The sequence below is a fragment of the Varroa destructor genome, unplaced genomic scaffold (genome assembly GCF_002443255.2).
Source record: "Varroa destructor unplaced genomic scaffold, Vdes_3.0 BEIS01000002.1, whole genome shotgun sequence".
Classification (NCBI taxonomy): Eukaryota; Metazoa; Arthropoda; class Arachnida; order Mesostigmata; family Varroidae; genus Varroa; species Varroa destructor.
In genome coordinates, this window is record NW_019211455.1 from 35,591,119 (window position 1) to 35,610,895 (window position 19,777).

Below are 19,777 nucleotides of genomic sequence, written 5' to 3' on the forward strand. Positions count from 1 at the left end.
CTGATGGGCTATGGAAGCATATCGAACCTTCCCTAGCCAGTCTCTAAAAGCGTGAAAAGGCCTAATAAAAGTGTGTAGGTTTTATCGTCAGCAGGAATTTGATTTCTACAGTAAAGGACTGTGCTCTACTCTCCAGTTCGGTAATTTAATTTGTCGAATTGTGTTAGACATTTATAATGCTACATAAACCTCAGCCTTTACGCAGGCCAGGTACTTTAATATGCAATTGTCCATTATTAAACGTGGGCCAATAAACAGGGTAATACGTGGCACAGTCAGTAATTTATTTTCGTCGATAGACGCAACAAACAGACGCCATTTTTTTTTCTATAAATGTATAGGGTAAATTAACGAAGCCGATTTCGTTTACGAAAAATTATCTTCTTGACCGCAGCTTACAACTACATACAGGCATAGCAGTAGTAAGCACAGATTATGCTTTCTATATTATCATCACACATTTGCTGCTATTATTTGCAATAGTAAACAGTGCATTACAAAAGGCGTTACTGTTTCACATTTGTTTGCAATGATGCTTGAGTTCCTGTCACTGGACTTGGGTGATACACCGAATAGAATTGTGTCACAGATACTAGCTTCGTTTGTGCTTTATAATAATGTACTAGCAAGTATTGTATACAGCAAACGTATCATTAGAACCCTAATAGCAACTACCTTGCACAGACGAACTTCATGTGCATAAAAGCTCAGCGTATGACTATAAAATAGTCGTTGAGTACAGACTTCAATACACAATAGGAATACTTGGGGTACGAATTTCTTTAGATGAAAAATTTCAGCTGACAAACCCTTGAACACGAAGTCAGCGGCTGCCAACATATTGAGACCAGATGCGAGTCAAGAGGTCTCAGTCTCTGCCACGGGTGTCGTTGCTAAATAACCTAAAATCACAGATTTTCAGAACGATACCATCCAGAGTTTTAGAAAGAAGAAATCTGAAGAGGTGTTCTCGGTATTACAGAAAGTATTCTATATGTAATTTAAAATGTTGGATTTCAAATTAAGCGTGCAGTAGGATTTCCACAGAAATTCCTTATCCAAAAATTCTAATTTATTTGCTAAAGTTTCTGTTTGATATAAAGACAGACGCGTGTCAATGAATCAGTCCCACTGAAAAATGTTTTACACGTAAGGGCGGCACCGCATACAAATCACAAAAGAACAGAAAAGACGATGAGCTTCATTGGAGTGTTGGGCGCGCTTACTTGCTCTCAACTGCGCCCCAACGTTATGATTATGGCGTCCACATAATACCTTATTGATTATTTCGATAAGCTTTTAATTGTTAGACAGTCGCGTAAACGGTTTTCTAATCAACGTAATCAATAGAGAGTTGTCACATGTACAAAACATTGAAGTACTGTATAACTGGCTACTAAGGTTCAGATGATCCTTATAAAACAAGACTAGCATGATTTCCTCGTCGAAGCAATTCCCGTAAAATTGTTCCACGCTTTCTTAGTACAAGCTATGAATAAAATCTCAATCTCGTTAATTTCCTAGGGTTCTTGTCTTTATGTACAGTAGATTTTACCCTAATACGATTAAGCAAGCCGCTTAGGCCAAGCAGCTGTTTTGAAATATAAAATCTTGTGGTACGCTTTGAAGATGACATCTTACCATTATGGCGAATAACACCAAAGATGATAAAAAATTATAGCCCTGTCCAGGGCACATTACCTGAGCCAAAATACTCAAGTCACTGAAAGTGAGCCCAGCAAATTATCTCCAATAATGGTAACAACTAACAGTTTTCAAACAAAGGTAAAACATTTTTTACGCTAAGATAACAAAGTCTATTTTTAAGTTCAGCAGCAGGCGAGATTATAGTAACCCTTCAAGTGTGAGCTTAGTTACTATGATTAGACGGGAAATACTTTAGTGAGAGCAATTTGAGTAGATGCTTAAAAAAAATATTCCTCTGACAAAGAGGTCTTGTAAATCAATAAACTCGATATATTTTGATTATTTTTGAAGAACAGCGGCACTTCATAATGCAACTAGTCTAGATTCATTTAAGAATAGCAAAAAGCAGGGAACAACGTAATATTATTAGGTTCTGTTACTTTATGAACGGTCAGCAAGCGGAAGACCTGGCTATTCCTCCTCAAGTGAAGTTATTTCACTAAGTTCAAGATACATACATCTTTTTTTGAAAAAATAAAACTTTTGTGTAGAATTACGCTTAGTCCTCCTATAAACAGGTATTACATAAATATATTAGTCTTATATCAAGTGATATGGTTAGAAATTATATTTACATTGATACTTTTACAGAAACAGTAACAAGTGCTTGTAAATGATATAGAAATGTCTTTTTGAATGTTAAAACTATTTAAACAGATCAGATTGTGGCATTAGGAGTAGGTGCTAACATATTTCCTTAGTCAACACCCTGGTAGTTCAAAACAAGAACCTTAATTTTTTTAGTCACTTTTTCCGATAGTAATTTGTCACACGTCCAGATCTTTCGACCTATTGCTCTTGACGTACGTTTTTTGTATGCCGACTAGATATATCTGTCGGCCTCACCCTGCATTCATTGGTATATGGTTAAAGGTTTTCTGAAGGTATAAGGGTTGATCGTGGAGTCAATGCTGTTCGATTTATTAGATAAACTTAGCTCACGGACGAGCATGAACGCGCGCACCTACTATTATTACGATATATATATATATGTATCTTACTGATGCAGCATTGAAAGACCTTTTTTAAATTTATTTCCTATTGCCAATCTTACAAATTTAAGAAAACTAAATGTGCTTAGGTACGTCTGTATGTTTGTATAAATTGGCAATATTGACAGTCGAAAACGGTTTAAGAGAGCCTTTTCAATGCCGCATGAATAAAATTCAAATTAAAAATATGTATATATATATGTATTCATAAATTTTACTTCTTACATAAAATATACAGCAGATTGGTTTGCTCTTATCGTACTCTATATAAAATGACAACCAGTTAAGGAAGTTAGTTATTATGGTTGCCTTAAGTGTTAACATACACTAAATTATTTAATTGTGGTCCTGTTCCTGTCGTCCAATCAGACGATGAAAACAGAGAACTAGGTTTCTTACAATGCCTTTGTTTGTGAATAACGAACATTGCTTGGTTCAGCTAATTTCAATCTTAGTCATTGAGGTATTTTTTCCTGCTTGTGACTTAGATACTCTCATTACTGCTGTAACCGATTATGGGCGGTTAAGTGCAATGTATTTAAGCTGAAAAGACGCCTTTTTTGGGGCGGCTACGACTGATTGTTTTATGTTGTTACTGTTATTCTTGCTGTCAATGGTATGCCATGCGTGCATGTGTTTATATTGGCGCTCCATGTTATACTGATTTGTAATCGGCCCATTGTAAAATGTTGCCATAAATCCTAGTTTACCCGTTTCAGGAAATTGATTCAGTTGCCATAGTTCCACCAGCGTTGACATCGCTTGGGGCAGTGGCATCTACGACAACAGCTGGCGGTTTAACATCAGCTTCACTGCCTCTCGAGGCCATAACGTCACTTGGACAACAGCATGTCATTTCATGGCTCGCCACATCAAGCCCGCCAGCGGCGCCGTCGGTTGTTAGCTCGGACTCAGGTAACATTGCTCTGAATTAGGTTATTCTATGTTATTTGTTATTGTTGTTGTTGTTGTCGGTGTAAGCTAATGCGAATATACTATTTTATATCGGGATACAGTTTTTGCAGAGAGATTTTCAAGCTTTCCTGGATGTCCTTACGATTTGATAAACGTCTAGGAAAAAGTCGTAGCAAGCACACCGAAACTTCGTTAAAAGAAAGCTAGTTTACGGCTTCTCATGCTAAAAGGGCCTAGATCCATGTGGAGGTATGCTGCTTACAACGTCAGGTTATGTTGCTACCAGTGGAAGAAAGTGTGTGTGTTTCTTTGGACTTTTCTGATGCGTTCACAAAATGCAATCTACGTCTATTAGTATTCCCAGCATACTACTTAACCTTGTTGTTAATTTTTTATATGTATTAAAATAGATATTTTACATTTAGCCATGTGGATTCTAGCGTGTTCTTTTTTACACTGGACATGATACACAAATACAAGATATATTCACATTGCGGTACAGTGTGATTGTATTTTGTCGGCATGCACTTCGTAGCGACAGCCATTGGTAGTAGCCGTGTCCCTATTGGCACAACAAGCACCTCACGATAACTGGAAGCTGCTAGTTGTTTCAATGTACTGGCTGGCCATTCTTGGGTTAGTTTGACATTTTTGCAGATTCTTACCTAGCTGACAGACTCTTATGACTGTTTTACTATCAGAAAACCTTACTGCAAAGTAAAGGGATCAGGACCGTACATGTGGTATAGATAGCTCGCACACTCAACAATAGTAGATACGGCGCTTCCAAGAAGTATGGCTTTTTATGTTATGAAAAAAATGAACAAATATGCCACTCTATATAGGTAACAAGCTTACGCAATAGTGCTCTTTTTGGCACCACATACCGCTTAACCAGGCTGCTCGTAAAGTTATCAGATAAAATTATAAGCATTGTTTAGTTACTGCGTTATTTAACACATTGAGCTGATTAGCTATAATGTCAATACCAGGATATCTTGTACGTCTTTGTACTTATTTCGTCATAGATATATTCTTTTTCATAGCAGAAAACACTGACTGCGGTCAGTGTTTTCATCCACTGCTATCTTTTGATGCCAATAACAAAATCATTTTCTACTTTAATAGGTATCAACATGATTGCAATGAATATCGTGCTGGAAGCTTTGCATAGAACAAATAATTGATCACAGAAGAGCGTTTAAACGTGACATGCATTATAAAAGAACTGCTCTATCTTCTTAATTTTTTGTCGTTTGTCAATTTCAATAGTATAGTCAGCTTGATCCTTATCCGGGGATGAAGATTTATGTTAACTCTCTTAATAGGAAAGTTAATAACACTGTTTATAAACGCACCTGTATAAAAGTATAAAAGCGCGAATGTTATATAGGTAGTACCTGCTTAGCACAGTTCCTATCATATCCAAATATGATTCGTTTATTTGCTTAAAGTAACAAATGGAATGCCATAGATATAAGCAAAGCATTTTTTTATATCAACGGAGGTCGAGAAAGAGACTTTACCTCAGGCTGTACAACTGACGTACGGATATAGTAAAAAGGGAGAGCTCTTGGTTTTTACTATATTATAGGCTTATCCATTACCTAAAACTGGTATTTCTCAAAATGCAGATGTACAATTATTATTTGCTTATAAAAAAATCAATAGGAAAGTTCCTTCAAGTTCCTCAAAGTTCCATCAAGCCAGATTTAATACCAAGATTTGCAAACGTATCATCAATAGTGATTATTTATTGCTCATTAGTTTTCATACTAGTGAACAGGACGCGGATCCCTCTGGCAAAAGTAAGACAAATTTAAATATAACAAATAGGTTTAGCTCTAAAATAACTACCATATCTGTACAAGTATCGGATGATTCCGTTACAGCAAGATATATAAGGGTGTAGTGTTTGTGAAAAACTAAAAACTACCAGATTGTCTAGCAATAAACACAGCAGCGTTCGGGGTTTATGATGTTGAAGCTCGACAGGATCGAACAGCGTTTGCTCTTCATAAAAATCTATTATCGATATAAGCAGCCGATTACGGTGGTACGGTGGTGAAAGTCTAGCATAGAGCATGGACGATATTTCTCATCTGACGAAGGTAACATGGATCAAGATATATGAAGAACTTGGGTTCACGCGCGAATTAAATAGGGCTAGGGAGACCACTAGGCGGATCAACAAGCCATAACATCGCTGCAGCACGGAAGAGTGTGTCTGCCTATCCAACGTCCTCAAAACGACGTCGCGCTTAACGTCTCGATCAACAACAGTTTATCAAGGAGCACTCTGTTAAACAAAAATTGCAACTTCATATCTACGGGGTACAGTTGATTCAACAATTACATCTCCGACACGAACACAGGTTTCGTTGATTTACTGATCGCAGGGCACGTTCTAGTAACTTCTTTGATCACATTATCTTCTCTGATGAAACTCGTTTTCAGCTAAATGTCCACATGAGTAAACAAAAATTGCCGCATCTTGGGCTTAGAGCAATTGGAGATAGGTGTTGGACAACGACTTCACTTGCGAAGGTTCACAGTGTAACACGAACAACGGAATGACAGCAATCGTCGATGGCGAACGCTATCTTTTCCTGATTGTGAGCGTTTCCGTCGATCAATATGGGGATATAGGATGAAAAAACATTTGGTTCCAGCAAAATGGAACTATATTTTCAGGCCAACTGATTTCGTTCCGTAACGCCGAATGGCCGTTTCGACCTTGTAAACATTTTTTTCAAATCTTTTCCTGCGGTGCTATATGATTGGTAATGCGTATTGAACATGAAAACAGTTCAGGGTCTGAAACACCATAGTGGTGAAATTGATGTTGAACTATACAGAGCCGTGGTTCAATATTACCTGAAACAGATCAAAAGCGGTCTCTAGGAAGATATCTAGCTAATATTATTTTCCATATGTAGAACAAATTAAAACCCTTGGGCTGCACAGAACATCGTTTTTGACATTGGAGGCGTTCGAATAGAATATAAGCCTTTTTTTTTATCCACCTTTTCCCACTTCAGAATAGATATAGGCCAGAGATTGCAGACGTTACATTTTTGTCATAGGAAGTGTAGGAAACTTGGTGTAGACCGCAGAACAAATGATCTAATATTAGCCGAATTTGCATACTATCACGGGATGTGACAGTTATGTCACCTATAAAAAGGCCTATGGAGACAGCCGAACGCGTCAAGCGAAGCTTCAAGTAGAAGGTGTTTGTGCTAAATTTGTGCCATTGACAGGAAGGCAATAAGATTTTCAACTACACAGGATTTAACCGTACAGGGCAGCCCCATAAGACTGGGGGGTTTGGTATATGCATTGCTTCGAAACGCTGTATCTAAGTCGGAGACATATATTTGAATGAAGAATGTGCTAAAAAGCGTTATTCATGTTGGTTCGATTACATCTTTAGTAAAAACCCGAACTACGACTCGCTAGTAATATTCAAAATAATCTTTTTTGCCCTCAGATGATTGTTACTGCATGCCGAACGATTTTGACAAGCGTCTTTTAAAATTCCCTGTTTCGCGTTCGCTATCGCCGTCAGGCATTCCGTCAGATAGCTCCCAGCACGAAGCAAAGTCTGGCGATACCTGGCTATGAAGCTAGACTACAACGTGCCCCTAAAATTAGCAGGCAAATTTAATGCCTACTAAGCTATCACGAGGCTCTTGAAACTGATGTTCAACTATATTTCAGTGAAAAAAAATCTAGCCAAATAAAATTTAGGCCGCTAATTGGCTAAAAGTCTCCAGCTATAAAGGTTCAAATAGTACAAAAAAAACAAACTGTTGGTAATAAATTATTTAGTACTCGAATGATCGCTGATACAGGTGTCAAAAATTCAATAATATCAGATATGATTTTTGAGCCATTATTTTAAACTTATCAAATCTAAATCCACTCAAGGTTTTCCGGCATGGCCTAAGAAAATCTTCGTTGGACTTTTCCGAGCCCGTTTGGAAACAATCAGCAACTCTGGTGGGGGCTCGTCACATAAAGTGGTAGGATATTAGATGCTTTCGACGACGACGCGCTGTTTTGCTCTACAACTGCAACTTTACGTCTTTCTTATTAATGAGCTCTCCTCGAGTAGGACTGGTAAATAATAAGTAGTATAAGAAAGTGCTGATTTGGTCAAGCCACACTGTAAACGTTGACGTGAGGCAATATGACTGCGCATTGCGCATTAATTCTACAAAAGTATGTTTTCATATACTGTCTACAGAACAAAAAAATGTTTTACTAAACTCATTATTGAGCTTAACCGTGCGCGTGTCCTTCAATATACTATTATATTGGGAGACTGTTCCACGCCAAAGCGATTTTTCCAGTACCTTCTTTGAATAGTAACGATCGGTACTAATACTGTGGCATGTTTAAAACAATGATCTGAATTCTACTCGATTAACGCGTGTCTGTAGCTGAGTGATGCTAGTGCTAGTCGACGACGATGCAAAATATCAGCTATATGCTACTATGGGCAGCACTCAGGCTAGGAGATGCTTTAGGTTCAAATATGTAGCTCGTAAGGGACAACACCTAGATTATACTAAAAAATATTGATTTACTTTAGTTAATGTACACTATGGGTGTGACGGTGTACGGTGGTCGACTCATTTAAGTGAACGTATCCTGTTCGAAGTACCAAAGCTCAAAAAGTTATCCCTGTAGAATTTTGTTTTGGCTGTAACGTTGAGGACAACAACGAAAATGTTTCGTATTTATATACGATGAAGTTCTTTTATTGTTTCTTTTATTTACTTGTAATAGTTCTTATAACTATCTTTTATGGTTAATGGTTCAAATGAAACGTATTACACATGTTAAAAGTGTGACGTTTATTGCTATAAATGCTAAGCTTACTACTCACACTTAATGAAATGACCTTTTTCGTTGATAGCAAGTGTTCAAGAGAGCCGGAAAGGTATGAAAAAGATTACTCGCAAAAGTTTCTCTGCACAGTTGAATCGGCAATGTATCATCTTGATTTTTCGTATCAAAAAGCTCGAATTATCAGAGGTTGTTCTCTGTGCCATTTTAACCGCATCTCGATGCGTTTAAATCTCCGATTTTCCGTTATCTCATGAAAGTCTCGGGATTTTTAGAACTCGAACGGAAACTTAGACGTAACGTAGACTGTAAGTTTCGGGCTAGCACAGGAGTTCTTATCACATTAGACAATCGGTAACTTTTGCTCATATTCCAGAGGCATATCTTCTACTTTCGCCGTGATAAGTGAGTCGTTTTGTTTAAAAAGACTGGCTTTTTCCTTTTTCCTAATACCTAAAAAAAAAGAACAAATGGCCCAACAAAATTTGTTCGAATCTTGACGGGTTTTATATACATAAATCTTCCTACAATTACAGTTATATTGAATTAATAAACAATCTTTTTATTGATCAAATTAGAGTTGTGTTTGCATTCCAAAAATAGGTTCGCTGGTTTCGGTCAAATCTGGTTATATTTTTGAACAGCTACTGCACTTGGCTATTTTAAACGCTGCAAGTAATCTATTTAAAGAACATGATAAAAACATTTATTTAGCGTACTCAAGGTCTTATAAATAACAGTAGGGCCGATTGTCTGTCACATTCATTTGTTCACTCATTTTTAAAAACGAGTGGTTCATAAGTCCGAAACTTAGTGGTTGATATGTATTTTCTACAGACAGGATGCATTTTCGATCATTTTATCATTTCAGTCTGGCTATTGCAACTAAGTTAGGTAGCTCGGTTTTCAATTAATTTGTACCTTGATTTGAATTTACCATAGGTAAGTGGTCTAAATGTGTTACACATTTTATCGGACCTAGTTTTCTCAGTCGTGTATACAGGCTACAAACTTTCTCAGGTTTCTCAAGTTAGCTCAAGAGAGCTAACTTTTGTTGATCGTTAAGATCTCCGCGATTCTAAACCTGTAACGCAGTACTCGTCTCGTTTAACGTTTAACCGAAGGACTTCCAACTGTAAAGAACCGATTTGTTTTCAATTAAAACTCCAGCTGTCATTAACAGCACGCAAAGGATTTCGAGTCAACACTGAGTCAATCTGTGTTAAGTTATTCCAAAATTTAATCACAAAGATAATCCAAGAGAAATTGTATAAGTTCCTAGTTATGTTTATTATTTTTCGCTTGTTAGATTTAAAAACATGATTTAATTCAGCTATTTTAAATATTTCTTTTTTTGTTTTATTTAACAGTGATATGTATTCGCAGTTTTACTTGTGCTCTGCATTTCATTAACGTTTGTGCGTTCGCCTTTATGTGTATACGTATGAACCATAGTTTACTTTGCACACGTTACTTCCAAAAAGATGTTTGTCAAGACATTCCAAGGCGTTTATATAATAAGTGACTAACTAATACTGGGCTACGTAAGCTGTCAGACCTTCCCTTTGAGACTGGACCGTCTCCTGCCATTAGATTTTGCCTTTGCCCCCATCTTTCTCTGCAATCGGCGGCTGCCGATGCGCTGGCCGCGTGTCATATGGTTATTCCATGTGAGGGCTACTTTTGAATGCGAGTGCCTGCGCACGTCGCCTGTCGACAGCGTTCCCTATAAGTTATTACCTTTGGCCTTTACTGGCAGACCCTGCCTGCTAATGAGTTCTTGTGGTGTCTTCACAACTCTTCCGCCACGCGTTACTTCTAACGAGGTCCGACTCAACGGGTAGACTCAACTTATTGACAAACAAGGAGACATTTTGTATTGCTCTGGTCCCCGGGACGAGCTAGGCTTTAGCAGCCAGTGATAGAATATGGTTGGAGTGAGCTGACGGGTTGGCGGATGTCCTACGAGGTAGTAAGCCTCGTCACTGCGTCGTTCCATGCTGTTTTCCCATTAAATAGGAGAGTTATAGTCGTTGTCGCCGCTGAGGCTGCTATTCGCGGTGTCTGGTTGTTGGTAACTGAGATTTACTATTGTCATTGTTGGTGCTCTATTTCGGGTACATTCGCTACTACGAATTAATGTAGCGTAAACAAGATATTAGCCCAAACAGAATCCATATCGATAAATGAAACTAAATATTTTATCTATACAATATCACACCGGTCAAAGGCTTTTAGCTCTAAATGCGGGTGGGCATTTTCTGCGTAAGCGAAACAAAGCTCACACGAAATATACAACAGTGGGATGACGAATGTTTAATACTCAAGTTCTCGGTGGCAACTCGAGACCGGCGGTGGTGGGGCATGTGTAGATATACCTTGGTCTGAATAGCATCGCACCGTCGTCTAAACACAAAATACAAATGACTGGGGCACTTGGAAATCGTTTTGTGTATTCTCACATGGAAATACGGTGAAGCTGGATCGGCTAGTGGCAGAGCCGAGAGCTGTAGCCTCCGAGTTGTCGTCTGATACGAAGGTTAGCCACATGTCCTTGTATAGGCGTGCTAGCTACCGGCGAAGAATCATACATGTTTGTTTATCTCTGGGATGTCTAGGTGTGCGCTTGTACATGTAGAGCGGATTTGTTGGACAGGTTCCGGACGATCTGCACATGTCGGTAAGAACTCGAGAAGAGGTGTTTTGGAGAGACGACGTATAGTGTGTATTAAACGCTGTACGATAAAGGCAAAATCTAGGGCAGATAAAATAGAGCTACGCATAGCTCACACGGTTGTACGCGATCAGCTCCCTAATTTTTTTTCGCGTATTCACTTTGTCTTCCTCACGGTCGTCTTTAGGTGATATGCTAGCCCCGTAGCAGCAAAGAGTTCCAAATGTATTATGGGTCGAAGATATTCAGGCTGGCCAAATGCAACTGCACTATAAATTGATTCTAATCGCTCAAAATACTCGTGAGAATCGCTGAATGTCTGGTTGCGAAGGGATTCCTATGGCTGTCGTAGCAACCGTCTTTTACCTAACCGTAATTCAGTAGACTGAGCACTGTCACTCTGACTTCCCATTATTTACTCTAGTCACGCTTGTTAGTGTATATATTTATTCATTAGGTGATGTATAGATGCATCCTCGATTTTCGCAAGATAGAAAACTGAAAAGTTACAGCCAAAAATAGAAAATACTCCCAAAGCTATGAAGACATCATTGCGCCCAAATATCCTCACAGCTGGCCGTCAACTGTTCCTTTTGCAATAAATCTCTGTACTATTATTTACTTAGTTACTATTACTAAGTATTACTTTAAGGATTTGTTAGGGTGCGCCGCTCTAAAAGTATAAGCTATTTGGAAACACTGAACAGGAAAAAGGATTACTATATTATTGTTATTATTATCATTATATTAATTTCACTTTCGTAGAAGTTTTATTTGGGTTTTCATGTTATTACAGACTGTTATTACTATAGAGTTTAATAGTAGTTGGATGGACCTTAAATTAAAAATAAGTGACACAATTATATGATCTAAATGACAACGTTAACGCGTTAAATTATGTTGCTTTCAAAAACATTTATCTCTTTTCATGCATAAGTGACGTGAGCAACCGGTTACACGCAGTACCCTATTGCATCGAATAACATATACTTAAATACAGATAAAATCGAAAAATTTGAGGTGGCATTACCGAAGACTTATGATGGTCCTTTATTTTGCTTTATTACTGTCGTTTCTAGGATTGCCTATTCTACAGTGGCATACCTTATTAGATACTAGAAGAAGCTTTACTGCCCCCGAGGTCTTTTCCTTTATGAGGAACTATCAACGAGAACGGTATGCGAGGGATGAAGATGACGATAACTAAAGTGAACGAGAAAGAAAACTATTACATTGCTTTTCTCGTCTATTTATACAATGGCTTCACTCTTCGGCTTTCTAAGTAAATCTTATTCCTCTATATGGTTTTTTACGGCGGCAAAGCACCATGTGCCTTTGAACGGGGACTCGAATAAACATGCTTTTGTGGGGTGGTTTTTAGCTGGACTTGCAAGGCAATTCTTCACCGGTTGTTTGCAGCTATTGCGGGAAGCGCAGACAACGACAGTGACAGCGACATGTGTGGCAACAGTTGCGACGGCGTTTTTCATGATGCTTGATACTTCGCCATTGTCATTAGCGCGCGCGCGCTCCTTCAAAGAAGTGAACTGACAAAGCCTTAAATAGAGAGTTGGCGCCCTTAAATATTTGTCTGCAAAAGAAAGGTTCACTAAGGCAATGGTGATCTGGAAACGCGGACGTAACGTATCAGTTATGCACTCGCGGCGCGGTACTCGCAATATTCGAAGATATCCTACTACACTGCCTACTAGTACACGTTGCAGAAATGCCCCGATGAAATGCAATGTGCAACTAAGGCAAGGAAAAACTAAGGGCAAGCAAAAAAAAACTTATAAAATTGCACGTTGTTTTCTGCTTAATATTCTAGGAACGAATTGTAGAATAATCGCAGTATCCTGAATATTGTTGCTGCGTTCTGGCCTCATATCGTAGTGATACTGCAATGAAGTTACCACGTAACTTGCAATGAAGTTCTCCGACGTGAAAAAACTATCTACCTAGAGAAAGAGAACATCTTCGCTTCCATGAAGCAATACTCTGTCCAATTTTTGTGTCTTGTTCACCGCTTGCTTTGTACTTCTGCCCAGTCAAAGTTTACCGTATCTAGTCGAAACCTGAGGCAAATTCTGTGTCGTTGGCTCGTTCTAGGTAGGATCGCCACGCGCTTTTATATGTCGTCGCAAAGTGAACTGGTTTTCTCAGCCTTTTGGTTCCTGTCGGGTTCGGCCGAGAAGAATTTCAAATATCTGAGATACGCGCACATACACACAGAATGGTTTCTTGGATCATTTAAGCGTCCTTAAAGTCCTCCAGTATCTTCTCTGTAGTGTCCGCTTTCGTTTTCGGCTGTCTAAGCGTAGCATATAGGATAAACGAGGCACAATGAAACGACATGCCATGTCTGTGTGCTTGATATAAAGATTGTTTCACACTGCAGAGTCGAACAGTCGTTACATCGCTGTAAAGAAAACCTGCAAAACTACGCAGATCCTCCCTTTCCAGTGTGTGATATAGCTCACGAGGATGAGCTCTCCTTGTCCCTAAAAATAGCTAGTGGCGCTAGAACGGTATATAATCTGTTTCGCTTTGGACAAAAAACCTGGAGCGATGCGTTCTATGCAAATCATGCTTGCCCCATATTCGACTGCAGCTGCGGCATATGTCCTTGGTTGGGGGTCACCTGTAACTTGAATAGTAATGATAAAATTTAGTAAATAGCCCTGCTAATGGCGAATTATCGATACCGAGAACTAGAAATGGATTGATGTGGGCGTCGATAAGGCTAAATTAACAAAAGTATTTAGAAGGACAGAGAAAGATCGAGAGCGCTATCGAAGGAAAGAAAAAGTCGTAACGACAAAGATCGCTAGCTGAGATAATCATACGGTGGGTGCTATTTAACTCTATTGGATTATCCTAGCTAGCGTTTGGCTTAATTTATTAAACAAAGAATTGAAAGATAAGTAGGTAGGATATATATACGAATGTCGACAGTGCAGTAAAACGTTATCAGAGCTTTATAAATTTAAATATAATTAAACATTACATGCGTCAGGTCGAAACCACGGAAAGCACTTGGATTAACATCACAGACAACTGTTGAACTGTACTAACACGTTACGACAACCGAAAATAAGCACAGTATATAAAAAATAAATAGATATACCGGATAGACATAAGAGCACACTTAAACGATTTAAGTATGTTTTTTTCTCTGTGCAAGATCTTAATTTCGTCTACGCTACCACAACGTGATAGCCAGCCTAAAAGTATGCCAAAATTTCCTACAATTTTTCAGAAAAGTAGCTACTCTAGTGAGTATGTCTCCTTTAAACGGACGTTTTAGAGTTCGCTAGAAGATCACATCCACCCTATTTGGGGAATCCCGATTATGTCTGTTATTATTCAGCGTGTCATCATCCTTCAGAAAAACTTCCATGACTAAAAATCTCGAGAAAATTTTAAACGACTCTTTGTTCTTTTCTCATTCACTAATAAATGATTCATATCCCAATGGGCAGTATCAATCTACAATGAACTTCCAAAAGAAAGTAAAGTTTTTGAAAATATACGGTTATAAATAATATATAATGTTAGTAAATAACGTTATTATTATTATGGTTATTATATTTTATAAGCCTACCAACTTGTTTTTTTTTAATTGATTAATTTGTTGTTATGAAGACTGTTGTTATATTGCTTTTTGAACGGAATGGACTCATAATGCCCTAGCAAGCAACCGATGTTCACACTGTTTGGTCTCTTGACCATTAACTAGATCTAATGTTGATATGACACTCGGAAAATGAAAATCTCTTTATCATGATATAGCAAAATGACTGCAAAAGGGTAAAATCAACGATTCAATTGCTATGGGACCATGGGATGATCGACACAGGGGGCTTTGCATCTGCCAACACAGTCTAAGGATGATTACGAAAAAGGACCGACGACAAGCGGAATTATTGAAGCATGCATGTGATCGGATGCTGACATGGCGCTGCAATGACACGATTCAGATCTTGAGTTGTTTACTCAAACCGCTAGGAGAGATGACGCGAGGGCTGCATCGAAAACACGGCAGCTGACAAGATAACGACGGACGGAAGGTTGTAGTTAGAACGGGAAAGTCATAAGTGGCTAGTGCAACAAGACCAGAAAATAAACGATCGTAAGATAATAAATACATAAGCCTGGTCCTCTTTAGACGAAACTGGGCAGACGCTATCTTAAGTTTTCATTTACCGAGGGCTTTCTGAATAAAGTACAGTTTCTGACCATTCAAGCAGAGTGACTACTGCTATTTGGTCCTGATATTAGTCATTTATTTAGTATTTTTTCTGGACAATCTTTCAATTGTTTACGTTGTAGTATGCACGTTTCTGAATCATTGCACTCTAAGGATGCCGCCATTGCAACAAAGTACTAGTTTTAATTCGTTAGTAATACAGGGTACGAACGAGATTTCGTTAGTATTATAGACGATGAACGTCACGCATTGGTACACGTTATTGTGGTATTACTAATGATACTGAAGCAATTAAAGTAGTGTAAATATCGATTTTGCATAAAGCTAAAAATTTTCCTCGACTTGTTATTTTGGTGGGTTTCACGCATGCTATTTTGGGAAGGTTTGCTGAGAATTAAGTCCACTGGTATACTTCTATAGCAAATGCATACAACACAAGACAATCTCATTGTGTAAAAATATTTCTTGCTGGGCGTTCGTCCTTCGGCGGTTATTGTTAAATGTATTACTCATTTAGGTCAAAAATGAAGGCCCCCGAAGCGATCGGTCCGTAAAAAACCTTTTCTCTGCACAGCTCGCTCGTTCGTTCAAAGTGTAGGTCCACATAAAGAATGTCTGATGAGCACATGCTGGTTCATTTAAGGCCTATCTGAAAAGTGCATAGTGCCAACCGGGTTGAACACTGCCGACGTTCAGGCCGTACATGTAGAAGTAGCACATAACGAAGTATGCTTTTTACTTATCGATATGGTCAGCTCACTGTTATAACACATTTTTCGGCAAAAACTTATCATCCGGAATCGTTCAAGCAAACGATTGGTTCGCGCATGGAGCTCTTGCCCATAATTCAGTTTAGACCCATTTGATGTACATCATATTGCACATGCGCACACACTGGGATGTATTTCCGTTTTCTTTCGTTATAGTAATGTATATAACAATATATGTATAATAATAATAATGGGGTAAAATTACAAGCCGGAATGATATATTGGTAGGCAAATGAAAATATTTTTTCATAAATACGAAAGCGTTTACCACTACAGTAGTATGGCACTATAGTTACTAAAATGCTCTGAATCTCACGCTATTCACGCTAGGAAAGTTTAATCAAAGTTCGACTGGTGCAATGATCTTTGTTCTGTTTTGTGTAGGTTCATATTCGTAGATTTGAAAACAAACAGCGAATAAAAACCATAATGAAAAGTTCAGTCGTATGACATATATGTTTGAATAAGGCGTTAAATGTTTAGTGACTTTTCTTTTGGTATTTTATTTATGCTTTCCTTCCCTTTTCATTTTGAGGTACGATTTAGAAGCGTATTTACTAAAAGATAAAATAAACAGTGGATCAGTTTTCATATAATTAGTTTAACCTTGATTCATTTGCTACAGGGTTGCTTGACTCTCCGACTACCCTACACGTATATATATATATATTTACCCAAGTATTATTACATGGTCAATTGGTACCTCTTGACATTACACCTACGAAATTTATTATTCTTTGTGTCGGTGGGTCATCTATTTACCCTCGCAGCAGGTAAAGAAAATACGTTGCCTCATCTTTCTGTCAAAATTAGCAGTTCACACACATGCTTGGCAATTTGCTTTGTCTGATAAAAAGCTGTATTCGTTTAGAAATTTTACTTCAAAGGATAAACGCCTGCCGAACGGTCGTTCTCCTGCACCAAGGAGTAAATTGACCAGATAGAATGACCAGTAGACAGACCGCATTTAGACGTAAATTTTAATGCAAAATTTAGGAAATGCGTTTATTGTTTTTTGTAAGGCACAGCTTATCACCACTGTTGAACAAGCAGTACAATCCGCATAAGTTTTCTAAACCCGCATAAGTATGTGATTGATTTCGAATTATGCCGTTCATGTCTAACACATAAATATAAAACACAGTAGAGCAATTTTCCTGCGGCACTTCAAAGTGGTCGGCTCACCTTATATTTTCTTATTATGGAGGGAGGGGAGGGGAGGGGAGGGAGGGAGGGGGTAACTATTGAGTTTTTAAATGACTCCAGTGAAGCTCCGTCCTTTTAAACGTTCGGTATTTGTTCAAACCTACGGGACTTACCTGACTTCCCTGTACAGTCGACTTACAGGAGCAGCAATCATAACTTTTGCGAAATTAATGGTGAATGAAAATATGTTGATAGCTGGTAAATTAATTTAGGCAAAGAAGAAGAAAAGATAATAGAGCAAAACAGACAATGGCAAAGCTGCTGGGAACGACTCTTTATGGAAAAGGCCTTAGAAGCCCATGATAATGACAAATTAAATAAAAACATTTGTCTTCTGCTGTACGTGACTCATTTTCAGGAGGAGATCCAAAGTCGGTGACAGCGACCACCGGCGCACTAAAGGAAAGAAAGGAGCGTCGAGACAAAGACGGCAAAGATCGAGGGGGGGATCAACGAGAACGGGAAGTTCGTTCGCAGGCGTCCACCCCTGAGGAGGAAGATTTTTCATGGGATTTTGGTTCGCCTGATCACGAGAATTACGAACCCCATCGACATCTTGCAGGGCGGCCATCGCTGGTTAGCTTTACACCACTTGTGCCTCTCGTGCCTGCGGTTCCTGTTGTTAGCGGTAAAACCGCGCAATCTTTGCCACTTGGAACTGCAGAGCTGTTATTAAGTCCCGCCGATTCTGTGGGTGATAAAACAAAGCCGCCGCAGTTAGTTCCGGCGCGCCCGCCACCCCCTCCTCCGACTCCTCCAATGCCGACTGGCGCAGGGAAACAATCAGACATTGCTGCAGCTTCTCTGGCAAAGGTCGCTTTGGCCGATAGCCAACAACATGCACCACAAAGGTAATTCTTGCAAATGTAACAATCTAAGATGAGTCTCCAACAAGTGATAAGCTAGATACACACTCATATGCGAATTGAGGAAGGGTTATCGGTGGTCGTAAGTCATTCCTCTACGGGCCGCTAGTAGCTGATCGTTGACTTATTACGAGACGATATGTAAGGCTCCTGAGATGTCAATCAGACAAATACTGTCACCGTTGGTATAAGGCTTTTGGCATGACGATGCTATCTGAAAGATCAATACTGGTACAGTAGGGATTAAATCTGCCTTAACGGTGTCATATAGTGATATCAATTTGTTGTCAAAGTTACCAAAACAACATCAGAACGATTTATGAATACAAAAAAAAATGTGTGCTGAGTAGTGTTCGAAAAATATTCTCAAGTACGTGCTTTAAGGGTCAGCCATTTAAAATGATTTGTAATGGTGAATACTTTTGTGTCATGTCTAAACTTGCTCACAAGAATAAGTAATGGTCACCGAAGCAACAGCCGTGTGTATCTAAAGCGTTAAAATGTATTTCGCATATTTGTCGGAATCCGGTGACATTTCTTCTATGCCGATTAGAACGAGCGCCGGGTTGAAGGCCGTCTTCAAGTTCGTGAACTTTTTTAAAATGCATTTTTCCGTCAATAAAACGTATTATCGGTTTTAGGAATTTCCGTACTTATAATGTACGCGTGCTGGAACATGTGCCATTCAAATCGTCGTTTAATATGTACGGAAATCGTCCAGAATCGCGTTGGGCGTGGAAGTTACTCGGCAACTGCCCATGATCATGATAGATAACACAAAAGCAAAGTACGGACATACCCATTCCGCCAGTTTTAAAATACTGAACAAAAAAATGCGAATTGGAATCGATATCGGACAGATCGCATAATTGTAAAAAATCGATAAAACTAGCTATATTTAGAAATACTAATCTTCAGTTGTTGCAGCAGCGCGCGAGGTGATTTTTACACTTCTGATTCAATGCAGTGTTGTAGAGGCTACAAAGACCTGCTAAACAGTCGTCAGTTAGGTACTTTTGATAAGTACTAAATAGCATCAACGTAAGCCTTTTCCGTGCATATGATGGATTACTGCCTATAACCTGTTATTTATGGAACTGAAATAGAGAAGGCTTATGACACTAAGTATAGTCCTTGTTATTGTTCACCTTCTTCGCTGTTTATTCATGCCATACAGGCCTGCTCCACCGGTGCCGATGACAGTTTCAAGCCGTTACGAGAACTGCGTTGACCCATCTGACAATGCTGCCCAGACAGCGGCTCGTGCACTTCTTGAGCAACAGCATCGAGAAGATAATCGCGTTCGGAAGCAACGGGAACAGCGGCAGTGCGTCATTACTGAAATGATTCAAACAGAAAGGGACTACAACCAAGATCTGCGGCTGTGTTTTGACACGTTCCTCAAGGACCCCATGCAAGCGAGGCGGCTCGGTCAGTGCTGTTGATAGAAACAAATTAGACACCTATTTTTAGTATTATTAAAAGATATAATTATTGTAGAGGACATTATCATGTTGGTGATCGAGCTATAATTTCCGCACAAATTTGTCTTGGAGTACAATAAGTAAAGCTTGGCGAAA

General features: G+C 38.8%; 1 protein-coding gene across 15 annotated transcripts in view; it reads left to right on the forward strand.

Annotated features, from left to right (window-relative positions):
• The window catches only part of LOC111244145 (dynamin-binding protein-like), a 96,238-nt gene that overhangs the window by 58,688 nt on the left and 17,773 nt on the right, over nucleotides 1–19,777 (forward strand). For all 15 annotated transcript variants that reach the window (XR_015319949.1, XM_086978664.1, XM_086978666.1 and 12 more), the window contains 3 exons: nucleotides 3,419–3,614; nucleotides 17,690–18,182; nucleotides 19,375–19,628. Coding sequence is in view for 14 of the 15 variants with exons in the window: in XM_086978664.1 (XP_086834790.1) it covers nucleotides 3,419–3,614; nucleotides 17,690–18,182; nucleotides 19,375–19,628 (943 nt within the window). In the remaining variant the exon portion in view is untranslated. The remainder of the gene's footprint in view (nucleotides 1–3,418; nucleotides 3,615–17,689; nucleotides 18,183–19,374; nucleotides 19,629–19,777) is intronic.